Source organism: Hesperophylax consimilis, chromosome 27, assembly GCF_061612785.1.
Source record: "Hesperophylax consimilis isolate HC1 chromosome 27, BYU_Hcon_1.0, whole genome shotgun sequence".
In the NCBI taxonomy this organism is placed as follows: domain Eukaryota; kingdom Metazoa; phylum Arthropoda; class Insecta; order Trichoptera; family Limnephilidae; genus Hesperophylax; species Hesperophylax consimilis.
This window is the reverse complement of record NC_142862.1, coordinates 8,557,449-8,574,758: the sequence shown is the minus strand read 5'-3', so window position 1 is coordinate 8,574,758 and position 17,310 is coordinate 8,557,449. Positions and strand designations below refer to the sequence as shown.

Sequence of the window (17,310 nt, the reverse complement as noted above, 5' to 3'; positions counted from 1 at the left end):
AAGTATCTGGAACGTGCCGCAAATGTACTATTTATTATTTTTAATAAATAAAATATGAAATTACACAAATTTGATCTACGCGACCTCTGGAATCGTAGCCGAGGATTGTAACCACATTGGATTGGAGGCCGTCAAAAATATTAAAAATATTATATTAGTTTCAACTGTTCAGAGCCATTGGGACTATGGTATCGCCAATTTTAGAGAATTTTGTGAGGCTTAAGGATGTGGGGACGGGAAAGAGACGAGGAAGAGGAAAAAAAAGATTTTAGAACTAGAGATAAATCTGATTTGCAGACCACGACGGGCAAGCAGCGCGTGTTAACTATAAAAAATATGCCTATCATGTTTATCTCTGTAAAAAAAAAACTCGTAAATATTTATATTTAACTACCGTTTTTATGCTGGCTATATGAAATGAAATCCGGTGTCCGTCGCTGGTAGCACCGTGTACACCGCTGGGCACGCAGAGGGTAGTAAACCTCACTACCCCCTCTCCCAGTTCTTATTCCGTGAGGGTTGAGATATTATACGACGGAGGAGGGTAAACAAGGACACACAGGGTGGAAAATACACGAATTTAATATTCATTCACGAATGAAAATGCTACTATCATTTTTGGAAGCAGAATTTTGGGTTGATTATTTAGATTCTCATCAGTTCATTTAGAATTGTTAGAAAGCATGAAAGAATAATAATGATTAGACTGGTCAGTTGCTGAGTTGGCATCGCGTCTGATTCCCACTCAGACTTCGTGAGTTCGATTCCTTGGCTGGCTCATTACGAAACGAGCAACATTATCCGCTTACTGTGATGGTAGTAAGAGATTTTTAAATATTGTCAAGTCTTTATTTAATTAAGAAATAATGAAAGACTGAAAGACGGAAGAAGTGAAATAATTAAATAGTGACATAATGGAAGAATTAAATAATGCATGAGAGAAATAATGAAAGACTGGAAGACGGAAGAAGTGAAATAATTAAATGATGGAAGAATATAATAATGCAAGAATGAAATAATACATGAATGAAAGAAACATAGAATGCAAGACTGGGTGACGGAAGGAGAGAAATTAGGAAAGTTAGAATGAAGGAATAAAAGAAAGCACGAATGAAAGAATCGAAGACTGAAAGTATGAAAGACGGAAAGAGTGAAATTATTGGAATGAAAGAATTGAAGACTGAAAGACAGAAAGACGGAAAGAGTGAAATAATTAAAGAATTAACGAATGCAAGAATGAAAAAATTAAATAGTGAAGGAGAAAGAATTAATGTAATACTGTGAAATAATGAAATAATCAATAACTAGGCAAACAAATATTTTCCACCCTGTATAGATGATAGTTTTGAGTAGGTTCTCCTATTACTTCCATAGTAAGGGATGGTGCTGAACGGCCCTTGGGCTAAACGGGGTCGCTGTTTTGTATAATAAAATATAAGGGCGAGAGGAGCAGTAGTTGCTAATGCTAAGGAAGATAAGGGCCGCACACTGCTCAATATACAGTTTTGTGAGGTCAGGAAGTGGAATGGATCAACACACGCTTGTGGTCTTGCCTCGTGATAAGACACCTCAAACCCCACTGCTAAAGGGGACTGGTACCTGCTTGACGCGAAGTATTAGAGTGTGTTATAGAAGACATGACGTGGTTTGTGACCGAGTGCCGTTCGCAACCACTTTTGAACTATATTGATCCGGCAATGCAGGATCTATCCACTGCAAAATAATAAAATAAATTGAAGGTAAATAATACAGAATGCAGCAAAACAGGCAATGCGATAACAGGCAATGCAGTTTTGAAGGGCTATTAAAAAATCGGCGCAACTTAGAGACATGGTGTTTATTTTATTTTATTCGATACCTACACCAGCACAAAACACGATCACAAAATCAAATACACTTATCGTCATCTACATCTCACGACTAATTTTGGAATTAACTCCTTACAATACATTGCGCAGAAGCAATACGCATTACCTAGTAATCTAAAACTTCCGGCAACGAACAAAAAAAATGGCAAAAGCTATTTCCTCAACAGTTTTATTAATGACTGACACATTCTTTCTTTGAAACACTAAAATAACTTCTGCGTTCATTTATTTTAATGTATCTATGTTATCTTGTCTTTAATATAATGTTGTCTTTCCCGAAATGAGTTTTGTAAACTCACTGGGAATAATACATTATAACTTATTATTTTATAATTTATTATTTTGTAATAAATAAAAATAAAATAAAACCTTATGCCGTTTTATGCATCATGTCGTGAATATGACATCAGAATGCTGATGTCCCCAAGCAGCGATATGTAGTGAAAGAAGAAGTGCGTAAGAATAATTGTGTGGCGTTACATTCACCCGTCTACCCCTGCGGTGAAACGGCGCGATAGTAACTCCAGTCGCAGTCGTCGCCACGACTTGTCCAAGATACCACACGTTAGAACGGATGTTCTAGTAGAGTCTACCATGAAATTTCTAAAACTGTGGATAAATTTAATCTCTTTTTAAAAAACTTACAACTATTTCGTATTAATAATAACTATCTTCCCAAAACTTTTTGAATGTCAAAATTAGAAACCCTGTACCGTAACTGGATAAATAATTTGTCGTATAATAAAAAATAGTAAAAACTTGCGGTGCTAAAAAGAGATGTGTCCTCTCTAACACGTAACAGATCTTATTTTTTTCTTTGGGTATATTATCTTCATAATACAGGGTGTCCGGAGGAAAGCGCGCTAACTTCGGTGGCGATTCTACATGATAATAGAAGTAAAAAAGGTAAATAACTTTTTTCGAAAATATTTTTCCACGGAAGAATATTTATTTTCCCATGGAAACATTTATGGTATAAAGAATATTTATTTTCAAATGGAAACATTTATGGTATAAATATTTATTACACGAGTAAATGGCGAGTTTGCTACATAACTTGTTTGTGAATGGTGACATTGAAATAGGTCCTCATGCCTAGTGTAGAATGGAGTAGATTTATAGACTAGCTGAAGGCTGAATTCTACACTTAACTAGGCATGAGGATGCATAGTGTAGAATCGAGTAGATTTATAGACTAGCTGAAGGCTGAATTCTACACTAGGCATGAGGATGCCTAGTGTAGAATCGAGTAGATTTATAGACTAGCTGAAGGTAGTTTCATAGACTGGCTGAAGTCCCCGGCATTAATTTTTCTCTTATTTTGAACGCCAAGTGTGCAAAATGTCATAAATCTCGGAATAAAACTAATAGAATACGAATCACCTCGCCAAGACACCTGTATATTATACCCATCATCTTTAGCACCAAACAATGTTTGGCCTGTACTGTTTTTAAAGTTTTTTGGTGTTGAAATGTCAGATTTTATTTAAACTTCTGGCAACCTCATCTAAAGCAATAGTATTTATTTTTCCGTGTGGTTTTATGGATATGACATCACTTTGCAAGTTTAGTTTGCAAACCCTTGGAGGATTTTGAAAATGTGCCAGCATTATTATTTTACTGGTGGCAAAGTGACCAAACGTTTTACTTTTTTTTTACATTCGCTCTTCATAGGAGGCCCAGAGGAAAATAATTTGATCGTGTGCGGAGGATTTTTTTAAGGAACGGAAGGACCTGTGGTTCAGTGTGTCCAGGAGTGAGGAAATTTGAATTAATTTCTCTCACTGCAGTGCAAGGCGATGGCTTGAGAGAGTCCTGATGGAGAGCTAAAAACCTCCCTCTCCACATCCGGCCCGCCATAGAGTAAGTGGGTAGACCATCCACCGCCAATACCCAGACAATCCTCACCACATGAACCAGTGCTCCTCTGCTAAGTTACCAATTTGTGGGTGACCTATTGCAAAAGTTTGTGTGTGGTAATTAACTCTGAACAGCCAGGACGTTCCCTATCTTTCTCTTTCGCATTTCCTTCCCCTCCCCACTTCCAAAATTTATTTTTGGGGATTATGTCTCTTGTGCATCAATCACAACGAAAAACATTTGTAACTTTTCACTCGTATAGATTTATTGTCGCCTGTCGCATGTCGAGGTAAAAAAGCATAAAAATGTTTTAAGAAGGGAGTGGTCAGGTTTTGAACAAGTGATGCCACACGCAACGATTATGTTAACGATTAATCAAACACCAATCGTGCGGAACAATTAGGTTAAATTAACGTGAGGGTAATAATCACAGAAAGTATACTATACAAACAATATGAAATAAGCAGTATGTAGCCAAGTCTTATTTCTGACAATCAAATGGAACAACGATGAAAATAGACAGTTACGTAGACATAGAAACTACAGACAAAAAAAAGTTTTTTTGTGTTCTTGAACTTTGTTTCCCATTTTAATTGATAAACGCAGCGCTGAAATAACATTTCGAAAAAAAAACATTTTCTCAGAAAATCTGCAGTTATGTACTGTATAGAAAACAGTATCTATTCTAGTTTCGTTCCAAATAATTTTATTTTTTAGTATTATACGATTCCGAAAATTATACAAATAGCATGTGGTTACAATTTGCGATTAATCGGAATCACAATCGTTGCTTCACCGCTTTTAACATTACTTTTACTCAATAAATAATTTATAATGTACGTAATAAATTAATACAAAAAAATAAGCGGAAAAAAAACCACTTCACGACATCCGATCGACCTGAAACTCGGCGGATAGACTCGTTGTCGATGTCAATGCATTCTGCCAATCATGTATACGGTAACCGGATAAATCATCACAATGATAATTCATCACATCTTAAAGTTATATAAAGTCATGGAAAGTGATGAAACAAAAACTTTATTAACTGGGTTAAGTAGGTTAGGTAAGGTTAAAAAAAAAAAATTTTTCATCGTTTTTAACGACTTTATATCACTTTTTAAAAGTGTGTTGAATTGTCACTGTTTTGAGTTATCATGGAACCCATGTATACACACGCGGCTTAAAGGAATTTCTCTGAAATCGGATGATGTTACATCAGTTAATATACGATGTAAATGTCGATCGGCATTTGGTGAGGTTGTTAGGGCAGGTGACTACACTCCCTGCAAAGGAAGGTACAATACTCAGTCAAACCAATTGTTTTTAATATAGGGTTTTCCAATAAGAGGTGTTATTTTGAATTACCCGCCATTTCGGTAGATGTTACTTTTGAAGCTGTCATTTTTTAACATTTGACAAGTAGAAACTACGTCATTGATAAAAATGGAACGATACACGCTTCAACAACGCATTGGAATTATAAAAATTCACTTGAGTGAATCAAATGCAAATCATCTTGAGTGATGAGACCCATTTCCACCTCAGTGGCTTCGTCAACAAGCAAAATTGTCGCATCTGGGGCTCGGAAAACCCAAGAGTTATTGTTGAAAAGCCTCTCTATCCTCAACGTGTGACTGTTTGGTGCGGTTTATGGTCCGGCGGAGTCATTGGACCTAACTTTTTCGAAAATGAGGCTGGAGCAACAGTTACGGTGAATGGATTGCTCTATCGAGAGATGATTAATGATTTTTTATGGCCGAAATTGGATGGTATTGATCTGGACAACGTTTACTTTCAACGAGACGGCCACATCTGTACGTGCCACACAAGCAACGAAACCATTGATCTTTTACGATTGAACATCAAAATAACACCTCTTATTGGAAAACCCTGTAGTTCACAGCAGTTTCAGAGCCAGTCCCTGGAGAAAAAGGTCAATGTAAGGTCAAAGTTAAACCAAAAAAAATAATCAGTGAAATTGTCTACTAGTCGATCAGATAGCCGGAAACTAGGTCCAAAATTGAAAAAAGGTGTACTAAAGTTTAAAAAATCTTTTTACGGGTTGATTTTAAAGAAAGGCAATTTTCCCGGTTGCTGACAAATAATAAGAATTAACTTATTTCTATATCATACTTTTATCATTATGAACAGAACATGTTTCTTGCGCAATGATGGAGGACTTATTTAGCAGAAGATTGAACCCCGACGCACGGCTGAGTAGGAAGTGGGAATTCGAGGCTTTGGACCGCTCGTCCACTAACCGAACTTGAATTATTACCGCAACTGTTTAGATTTACCGCACAAAATACTATTATTTCGTGATAACAGATAACCGATTCGTCAGCCACTATCAGAGTGTAGATATTATTATTGCGTAACAACATTAATATTATTATGATGTGTCTACCGACAAAATGAGTTATCAATGTAAAATTTAGTGCTCGGTTCTCCAAGGTTAAATGTCACGTTAAGAAAAGTGCACTCATTTAGTGATGGGAACATTCGAACTTTTTGATATTCGAATTATGTTTCGAAATACTCGCTGATCTTCGTTAAGATTTTCACTAATATTATGATTTTTATATTCTAAGTACGCTCTATAAATGATCCACGATGCAGATGAATTCTTACTGTGGAGAACATGAGACATATTATGTGCTTTACTTCGCAAAACAATCAATCCGTTCCTACTCAGGAACTGGTTTCGACACCTCTACCAACCTCGCCAAATGCAATCGGGCAGGACCGACATTTATTTCGTATATTAACTGCTGTAATGTCATACGATTTCGGAGAGATGCGTATATGTCAGCGCGTATGTACGTGATTGCACCTTAAAGTTGATATAATTCATTCTCATCGACAACGAGTTTTTCTGACGAGTTTCAGCTCGATCTGATGTTGGGGAAAGAAATTGCGACTTCTAAAATTAGCAATCATTCATGTATTCATTCACGAAAACAAAAGTGAAATTCGAATAAATGTATTTAAGCAACGATTCAATTCTGAATAATGGTCTTACACCAGGACGATACTGCTAGTATCTTTCACTTTGGTTCGTGCCGTAAGTACAGTATATATTATTTTAAACGAATGAATTGTGAAATAAAACAAACGAGTCAAATCAAATTTACTTGCGCACGCCGGAATTTGAACCCGCGACCTTCGACTTGCTAGTCGAAAGCGTTATCTCTCGACTTCCGTCAAATTACAAAATTCATTTGGATAATTATCAACTATTTCGAAACTACATAAGTATCTCGAAAATGCCCATCACTACAACAAGCATTAAACGAATTCAACATTGATTTAAAAATTGTTATCTATTTTATTTTTGGTAAGACGAGAAACTTATCAACGGAGTTGATAAAATACTAAAATAGTCGAACAAATTTATAAACACCGGTGAATCATGGCATGGCCTCTGACTTGAATTATGTGACACGTGATTAACTCTATAAAAATTTTAACAAAAAATAATTATGCCAACCCATGTAATTTATTTTTATCAAATACCCTGTTATTTATGGTATAACCACGGGTTCCTCAAAGAAATCGGCCATGCGTTCCATTCGCGTCGCGTTCCGTACACCGAACACGCCGCAAACACGACACCCACATACCTACACGCCACCACACTCCACACGTCAGACAAATTATGTAAATATTATTCAACTAATAATATTACACTTACTACATCGAAGACTAGGTCATTTCGTGATGGATTTCAGATCTAATTATAATAAATTAACTAACTAACTAACTAACCATCACGCCGTTTCCAGGCAGAGAGGACGGACCGCCAAACAACTCGGTCTTGGCACACACTCCTTGCCTCATTCACATTCATACATCGTCTCATACATACTCTTCTATTATTCTGACTCTTGACATGGCCCGACTCAAGTATCTGATTCACTTGATCGTGCCATGTCTTCCTCGGGCGTCCCCGACTTCTGCTACCATTCACATTTGCATCATATATCCTCCTTACACTCCTATCTTCGCTCATTCGCTCTACATGCCCAAACCATCTAAGCGTCCATTTCTTAATCTTACTCATTACGCTTACATCAGCCTTGCACTCTTTGCGAATCCCCACATTCCTCACACGATCAAACATGGTTTTACCACACATACGCCTCAGGGATCTCATTTCAACAGCATTCAATCTACTTTCATCCTTTCTTTGCCAGTTCCATGCCTCACTTCCATACATCAAGGTAGGTACCAGCACTCCGTTGTGGACTGCTAACTTCGCTTCTTTGGACAATTTTTTGTTAGCGCCAACGGCGTTCAGTCCTCCATTAACGGAATTACCTGCATTTACCCTTCTTTCAATATCTCTGTCAGCCTTCCCATCTCTCGTAAACATACTTCCTAAATACACAAACTCATCCACCTGCTCCAAGTATTCCTCATTCACAATTATATTGCACACTGTTTTCGTACTCTCTCTTTCAAACACCATTACTTTAGACTTACTTACATTCATCATCAACTCATTCTTCATGCATACTTCGTTCATCCTAGACACGAGAGACTGTAGATCTTCTATACTATTAGCAATCAGCCCCGCATCATCAGCATACAACAGGCAACATACTTTCAAATTATTCAAATTCGCACCCAATCCCACCTCTTTCAATTCTTGCATACAATTATCCATGTATAGATTGAATAACCACGGTGACATTACGCAGCCTTGTTTAACACCTTTTGTGATATCAAACCACCCCGTAAAACCACCGTTTACCCTAACACATGCAACGCTTCCCTCATACAGAGACGCAATTGCCTGAGTCAGATTTGTATTCACTCCATACTTGGACAACACTTTCCATAGCTTTTTCCTGTCGACTCGGTCGTATGCTATTTGTAGATCTATAAATAATAAATTATGGACATGTAAATAGAATACACTGATGTAGATAAGTGAGATCTGTATCGATTTGAAGGAAAACTGATGTCACCAATTTACATAAGACGGATCAGTGAACTTGATTATCTGTTCAAGAACAGAGGCCGAACGTTGACTTATATCTTTAGCTGTTTGAGACACATTCTAAATAAAGAACTACTAAGAATAACTTATGTACTTCGCTTTCTGTCAATCTATAATTAAGTTTTAGGCGACCATTTCTAGGCGACCAAATTTTAAGGTTTTAAAATTTTGTCGCCTAGAAATGTTTCAGATGCTCTAATTAAATACTGCGAGTAGAATACATCTTGGCCTTTGAAATAATCGAGTATTTTTTAGATAAGTCTTTTTATAAACCCAGAAAAAAATAATTTATAAGGCCTATGAAAACTGCTTTAAAGTTCAAAATCTCCTACTTACGAAGCCATTTTCGGTTATGATTTTATTGTATAATGTGGAAAATTAAGATATTTATTAAATGATCGACAAAATTTAATATTTATGCCTGAACATCCACAAAATAAAATAAAAGCACTTTTTGGCCATGTTTTTTTCTTGCATAAATCAAAACATGGTGTTAAGCGGGAATTTAAACCTTATCGCAATCTACGTAAGGGTTGTTATTGATAGCGGCTCAATTTAAAATATTACACGACGTAGTGCATCGCCTTAAATATGGTATACTAGAATAGCGCTTATAAACCCGTACACAAACTTTTACATTGCGCAAATGTAATCAACATATATTATAAAAATTAAGTGTACAATGTGCGTGCTGCTAAAACTCAGAAACGAGTCCAGGTACGATCAAGGGAGTTATATGGTGTGGTAGCCCTGTATCCCCATTCACGAAGAAGGTTCCCGTTTTTACCTGAAGGGCGTGCTTTTGAAGATATAAGGACTAGAAGTTTCGCCCTCTAGAAATTTGTGGAACGGTCCAGAACATTCGAGAGTATTCGAGAGTATCCCGGAACATTCTGGAATGTTGTGGAATGTTCGGTATTAGTCTGGCACGTTCGGGAACATCCCGGAACATCCCAGATCATAATGAACTAAAAACGGGATTACAGGCCGTTTCCCGATAAACTTTTATTAAATTCGTAATCGTGACAATACATCGGTATCTCTAAACAGTATAAAACAAAGTCATTATCCGCGGCTGTCTGTTTGTGAGCTTAGTTCTACTAAACTATGCAACGGAGTTTGATAGGGTTCCATCTACGAGTAGTTTCATTTAGAGAATTTCTTCCGGAAAGTTTATATATATAATACATGGATATTATACTTACTGAAAGTAGAGAAAAGTCGAGCAACGTCAGTTATTTTTATATCCTTCGGAACTCATATTTAAAGAGTTTAAGGTCAGGAAATTATATACTCTGTTTCCTGTCGTGTATAAAGAAGATATTTAATACCGAGCAGAAAAACACAACAAATAATCTCAGGCAAAAATACATGTAACCACAGACATAGGAATTAATAGACGAGAAGATAATGGCGAGGGGTAAAATCAACTGTTGAAGAACGAAGGGGGTAAGGCTGACTGTGATTCGTCAATAAATCAATCTGACAGTAAATAGGCATCTCGCATTATAATATCACCATTTACTTCTTAAAAGTAAAATCTGCTTTTGAATGAATAGACATTTTTACATGGGAGCGCAAATTACTCGCCACGTTATGAACTAATTTGCGAAGTCCAAATTCGGCAAAGTAAGGCAGCTTCTATTTTCAGAGTCGTAGTTAGTTTCAGAGTATTTAGTTAAGACACTTTTACAAATGTTTCATAATTTACTTACCCCAGTAAACAACGATGAGCACACTTGAGAATCGCTACATTGTGATGTGATAGTATATGTTTCTAAAACTGATCCATATAATACGGTGTGAATAAGCTTAAAATAAAGTAAAATAATGCTTTCTTATGGAATGTAATACGACAATTGGGTTTATTCTCTTTTTCACATCTATTTTTACAAGTTTTCATATCACAAGTCAACATTTTGCAGTGTTATTTCGTAAAATGAACCGATGATGCCTCGACCATAGTTCGCACAAGAATGATGACGTCACGTTTTCAAACTTCACTTGAGGCCATACGCGAGCACAGCCGGCTCCAATGGAACCGGTATGGGGAGTGGGGATAATACGCTTTTAATCACTTAGGGCAGGTCTACTAATATTCATATGTCTATGCATGTAACCAATTCCGATATGTAAAAAAACTTTGGTTATTATAAAATTATAGTCCGTTTTTAAATGCGGCCTTTGATTTTGATGGCAATTTGACGGCCTCCGTGGTCGAGGGGTAACGCTCTCGACAAAAACAAAAACTTTGTTAACTGGGTTAAGTAGGTTAGGTTAGGTTAGGTTTATTTTTTTTCATCGTTTCTAATGACCTTACCTATATCACCTTTTAAAAGTGTGTTGAATTGTCAATGTGTTGAGTTATCATGGAACCATTTAATACATGCATATTATATTTACAGAAAGGACAGAAAAGTCGGTGTTTTGTAATAAAGTATTTTCGGGCTCTTAGATTGCTAACGCTGGCTAAACCTTATGAGATACATCAAAATAGTGTACTACGGAGTTGTGTATCTTAAAAACGCCTACAGAAAAGTCCATGGTGGTATAAGTCTATCTCTTAAGGATAACCCCCAGTAACACCGGGTACACGTCAGCTAGTATTATACTATCCGCGTCTGCCTGTTTGTGACCTTAGTTCTTCTTAACTACGCCAACGGATTTTGATAGGTTTTTCACTATCATTTACTTTATATAATACATGCATATTAATTCATGGTAGAGAAAAAGGGAGCAACGCGTGGTACACGTCAACTAGTTGAAAAAACACGCTGTATGTAAGTTATGCATCTACACGTGTGAGTGTGTATGTGAGTAATGTGATAATGTGAAGTCAACTAAGGTTGATAGATCTATACCTTTATCTTTCTCATCTAATTCCCCTCCTCTCTTCCTTCAGCCTAACAGCTTTCCCCACATTGGGGATGAGTGAAAAATGACCTTCAAAAATACACAATTAGAACAAGATGTAATAATTTTCGTTCTATATTTTTCGATTCTAGACTAGCGAAATCGGGTCATAAAGCTACGGTCGTAATTTATTTATTTATTTATTTTATTTATTTGCAAAAACAGTACAAAAACCAATACATTGCAAAAGCGGTAAACAAATTATTGAAGAAAATTTTATACATAAGTATACAGTTAAAACATATGCAAAAGCGGTAAACAAAATATGGAAAAAAAATTATACATAAGTATATAGTTAAAACAAATACAATATTTCGCGCTTAAAGTCGTTGTAGGACATATGGAAAATATCCAAGTTAGCTGGAAGGGAGTTAATTAACCTAGTGAGTCTTCCCAGGGGCATCACCATTGGTAAGTTAGTTCTGGACCTGGGAAGAATTAAAAGCCTGTGTTGGCGGCCTCTCGTGAAATTATCCGGGACATAAAGTCCTATTTTTGACAGAATGTCTGGAATTGATACTAAACCATTCAGAAGCTTGTAAGCCATCATCAATAATGCGACGTCCCGTCTGGAACTAAGGCTGCAGATATTCAGCATTCCCGAGATAAATGCTGTTGGAAACAGCCATGGGTAAAAACCAAACTCTCTCATATAGAGGTATCGTAAAAATTTCTTTTGAATTTTCTCGACCATTAGTACATAGACAGTGTCCTCTGGCCCCCATACCTGAGATCCACTCTCGAGAATGCTACGCACTAAGCTAAAGTAAAGCAGCCTAATGACTGCAAGGTTTGTCAGTTCCTTTGAATTGTGTATGACAAAACCTAACATTCTTGTAGCTGATTTACAGATCTTTTCAATGTGAGCGTGAAATGTTAAGCGAGCGTCATACACAATTCCTAAGTCCTTATAAGTCACCGTATGCTTTAGTGATGTATCTTTCATTTTGTAATTAAAATATACGATCTTTTGTGACCTCGTAAAACACATAACTGAGCATTTTTGGAAGTTGAAACCGAGTTTGCTGTCAATACTCCAGTCAATAATTGCATTTATATCTTCCTGGAGCTTTTTACAGTCTTCTAATGATCTTATTCTTAAGAACAGTTTAATATCATCTGCAAAAAGTAAAAAACGGACGAATTTGATTTTTCCCCGAATATTATTTATAAAAATTAGAAACAATAAGGGTCCTAAATTGGAACCCTGCGGCACACCAGAGTTTGTAGGATACGCGTTAGAGTTAAAACCACCATAGGAAACGAATTGTTCCCTTTCTTTTAAATAGTTAGCAAAGAGTTTAATTAAGTTTTCGGAAAAACCAATTTCTTCAAGCCTACTTAAGAGCACTAAGTGATCAACCTTATCGAAAGCTTTCGCAAAGTCATGGTATGACGTGTCAACTTGCTCATTATTATCGAGCGCTCTCGCCACGTAATCAGTATATGCCATCAAGTTTGTAGTGGTTGATCGGCCACGTCGAAATCCGTGTTGTTGTTCGATCAAGAATGGTTTAACCTTGGCATATACATATTTATGAATAATTATTTCGAATAACTTGGCAGGTGCGGAAAGAATTGCTATAGGACGGTAATTGGTTGCCTGACACTTGTCACCATCTTTATGTAGAGGGGTAACTTTTGACAGCTTCCACAGTTTAGGAAAAATTCCGTTTTTAATCGTAAGATTAAATATATGTAGAAGTGGATTAGACAGTGGTTCAGAACAACCCTTAATGACGAAGGGTGGAATGAAATCAGGGCCAAATGATGTTTTTGGTTTCAATTTTCTTATTGCTAAACTGAAATCCATGTTATTAACGTTTTCTATAGATATGTTTTGAGCTTTTGTCAATCCAATCTGTCCTGGTACGTAAGAATCAAAATCAGCTTTTTCTGGATTATAGACAGATTGGAAATATTTTGCGAAAGCTTCCGGTACGTCAGTTCCTTTGTAAGTACAATCATTCAGAATAATATGATTTAAGAGGCCTCTGTCATTTTTTTTGTCAGAAACATATTTCCAAAATGACTTTGGATCGTGTTTAACATTATTCTCTACCTCCACAATATATTTTTTGTGTGCTATTGAAATGCTATGTTTAATTTTTGTACGATAGGATTTGAATAACTCGTGTTCACTATCCAAACCTGATCGTTTCCACCGTCGATGGTATACAAGCTTCGTCTTTATGTCCCCGATAATCTCACGCGAAAACCATCTAGGATAGTTTTCATTTCGCGGCGCTTTTTTTCTTAGAAAACATTTGTCAAAATACGCGTATAGGGTATCGTAGAAGTACTTAACTGCTTCGTCAACATCGGAGATCTCCAAGATAGCCAGCCAATTGTGGTCACGCAATTGGCTGTACAGCTTCTCAAAGTCTCCTTTGCGGAAATTCCAACCACGAAAGTTATTTTCTGAATGTAAACAACGACTTTTCAACGGTCTGTCATGATCAAGACTAATTTCTGACACAAGTGTCGGGTGATAATTATCTTCTTGAACAAGACAGAAATCGGATTTTTTTGTAAACATACTAAAGTTACTTAATACCAGATCCAAAGTACGATTACATGAGTTAAGTACTGTATTAAACTGCTCCAATTGAAAAAGTTCCATAACATATAAAAGCTCAGTGTTCACTGCACGTGGATTTTGTGAAGAATTAATGTTAAAATCACCAATCACTAAGATTTTTTTATCAACAAGGTAAGTTAAGTTACTAATTAAAGTTTCGAAAAAAGTCGTGTAAATATGCGTTTTTGAACTGGGTGGGATATAAACAGAACAAATAAATAAACATAAGCCTTGAATTGTGACTTTGACCCATAAATTTTCGTCTCCCGTTTCCAGATGGGAAAGTCGTTCGGCTCGCATGTTTTCTTCGTTTAGTAAAGCGAGCAGTAGTCCACCACCTCGTGTTTGTTGAGTGCTTCTGTCTTTTCGGAAAACTGTGTATCTGCTGTCGAAAATTTGCGCGTTAAATATCGAATCGTTTAGCCAAGACTCCGTAATCACGATGAATTTATGTTCTTGGTTAAGAACATTTTCTAGAAATTGATTCATCTTAGACCTGAGTCCTCGCACGTTCTGGTATAGTAGCAGTCATTTTGATTCGGTCGGCTTTTTCGCGTTTTCTTGACCTGAAATGCGTTTATTATGATATCTAAAATGACGGACAACCACTCCTCGGGGCCATAGTTCTTCTTTTAGTAGTAAATCTATGTTCTGCTCGTCGACTCCTATTTTAAAGGATGAGTATTCTTTAGAAAACGCCATAAACCATGTAATGATCTATACTATGTAATGATCTATACTATGTAATGATCTATAAGCCATGTAATGATCTTATACTATCGCCTCTGTGATCTGTTGGTAAATAATTAACAACTGTCTTTGTAACCGGAATGTGCTGTGCGTTCGAATATCGCTAATGTGCAATAAAATATTGCTATAAAAACGTTTATGAGCATTCAGTTATGTTCTATTCTTACACTACACAAAATGTCGTAAAATACAGTATAACATAAATATATATTAAGACGAAGCTTAATGCCAAATCACTATTTTGATTAATCTTTATAACGAATTGGTGTACATCATGAATACCAAAAAAATATGCTTTAGTTAAATTGAAGGTTTTCCTATCGCTTTGCTTGAGTAGAATACAAATAAAAAAATAAATTACTCAATAAAAAATATAAATGCAAACTACTAAAAAAAATATTTTTTCAATAGAAATGTATGAACGGGTAAATAAAACAACTTTTAAAAAATACAGTTTATAGCTAAGATTATCTGTGACAGTTTCACTTGAATAACTTTTTTGCTTTCTTATAAAATTATTTACAAAATAAGTAAAACCAGTTTTTAGCTTGAAATCGAACGTTTCTAGACTCCGTTTGTCAAGCGATTTTAATGCCTATTACCTACGATATAAGTGTACCAAGAATATACACAATTTTGGCTTGTAGCTTCCTCTTAACTGTGGATTGCTTCAAAAAGGACCAATGTCATTTTTTTTTCAAAAATAGTCTGTGTAGAATTATTTACCCTTTTTAGGTTTTTTTTAGTTCAATATTGTCCCTCGAAAATCGTAAAATGCTTTCTCGAAATCGAAAGGTTTTTTTGAATTCGGAAAATAAACCAATGTTGAGACGAAGTCGAAAAAAAATACGTGTCATAAAACTGACACTAGCCCTTGTTTTGAAGCAAGTTAATGATGAACTTACTGATTGTTATTGGGTCGAGCTTCTATTAGAAATGCTCCAACAAAATATCCGAACTTTATCTAGCTTACAGAAGAATTTAAATAAAGATTCACGATAAATTTGCTCACACTATTTCAACAGAACAAAACATTAATTGACTGTCTATTGTAAATAAATGTTCTTAAATGTTTTTAAACGTTGTTGAATGTTTTTGTATGTTTTTTTTTCCTTCAGTGAGTGACGAACGCTTTCGATCCCATCGTCACTATTATAAATCAGAGATTCCCAAAGTGGGAAATTTCTCAGGGCAAAATAGAAGGGGCGAATTGATTTGGCGGCGAGATAGGGCTGAAAAAAAAGGGAACGTATTTTTTTACACTGTGTAGTTTTATATGTGAAATTAAGAGAAGCGGCGAGGGCAATAAGCGCTGATGAAATGTCTTGACTTAAATTAAAGGCGTACCGTCGATAGCTCGGTTGTAAGTTCTAATTCTTTCTCATAAATGACGAATGTTACAGAAAGAGAAGCTGCAACGGAGTTCTCAGCGGCAGGATTACGTGAGGGATCAACTTATTTTTACTATTAATCGTAAAAGTGTTAGTATTTCTAAAAGGGGGGTGAAAAGAAAAAAGTTTGAGAAACTCTGGTTGTTAATCAATTAAAACTAAACAATTCAAATAACACAGTATCGAGATAGTTAAAAATAAGAATGCGTTGTTTACTCACCAGACCAGATGTAGCGTGAAAAGGACGGCTCCTGGCACGACCAAGTCGTCGGAGCCCACCGCCCAGCGCCGCTGGAAGGCGACGAATCCCGGCATTGTACGGCTTCCAGGTCATTCAGTGTCAATTTCCGGGTCATTCAACTTCAGTTTCCGGGTCATTCAATGTTAATTTACGGTCATTCAACATCAATTTCTAGATAATTCAGCGTCAGTTTCCAGGTCATTTAGTGAAATGACTTCCCTAGCTCTCCGAGGTTCACTATTTTTTTGCATTTTTAAACCATTTCAAGGTCATTTGTCGTCAGTTTCCATATTAATCAAAGTCAGTTTCATAATGATTTAACACAATTTAAAATAATCAACAGTTAAGTCAGTTTACTCGTCATCATTTGTTGTTACTTTACAGGTCACTCAACGTCACTTTCCAGGTCTATCAACTTCAATATCCAGGTCACTCAACGGCACTTTCCACGGTCGAACAACGAAATAACTTATTGGAAACGCTGAATTTTCATTAATTTTCACGGCTGGTTTCCCGGCCAGGTCGGTTGTAGAAAAACATATTTTTCTTTGTCTAGCGTAAATGGATATAAATTAAACGTTTTCCATGAATTATTGGTGAAATTAAAAAGAAAGACATTATTTTAGATTTTTTTACATTATTATCGTCGGGATTTATTTCAGTGCAGAAATTCTGGGACTAACTACCATATGTATTCC

General features: G+C 36.1%; 1 protein-coding gene across 1 annotated transcript in view; it reads right to left on the bottom strand.

The window, feature by feature from the left end:
* Nucleotides 1-17,310, bottom strand: part of inaE (inactivation no afterpotential E) — a 159,663-nt gene that overhangs the window by 118,783 nt on the left and 23,570 nt on the right. The window contains exon 2 of the mRNA XM_089647911.1: nucleotides 16,592-17,164. Coding sequence (XP_089504037.1) covers nucleotides 16,592-16,686 — 95 coding nt within the window. The 5' untranslated portion in view covers nucleotides 16,687-17,164. The remainder of the gene's footprint in view (nucleotides 1-16,591; nucleotides 17,165-17,310) is intronic.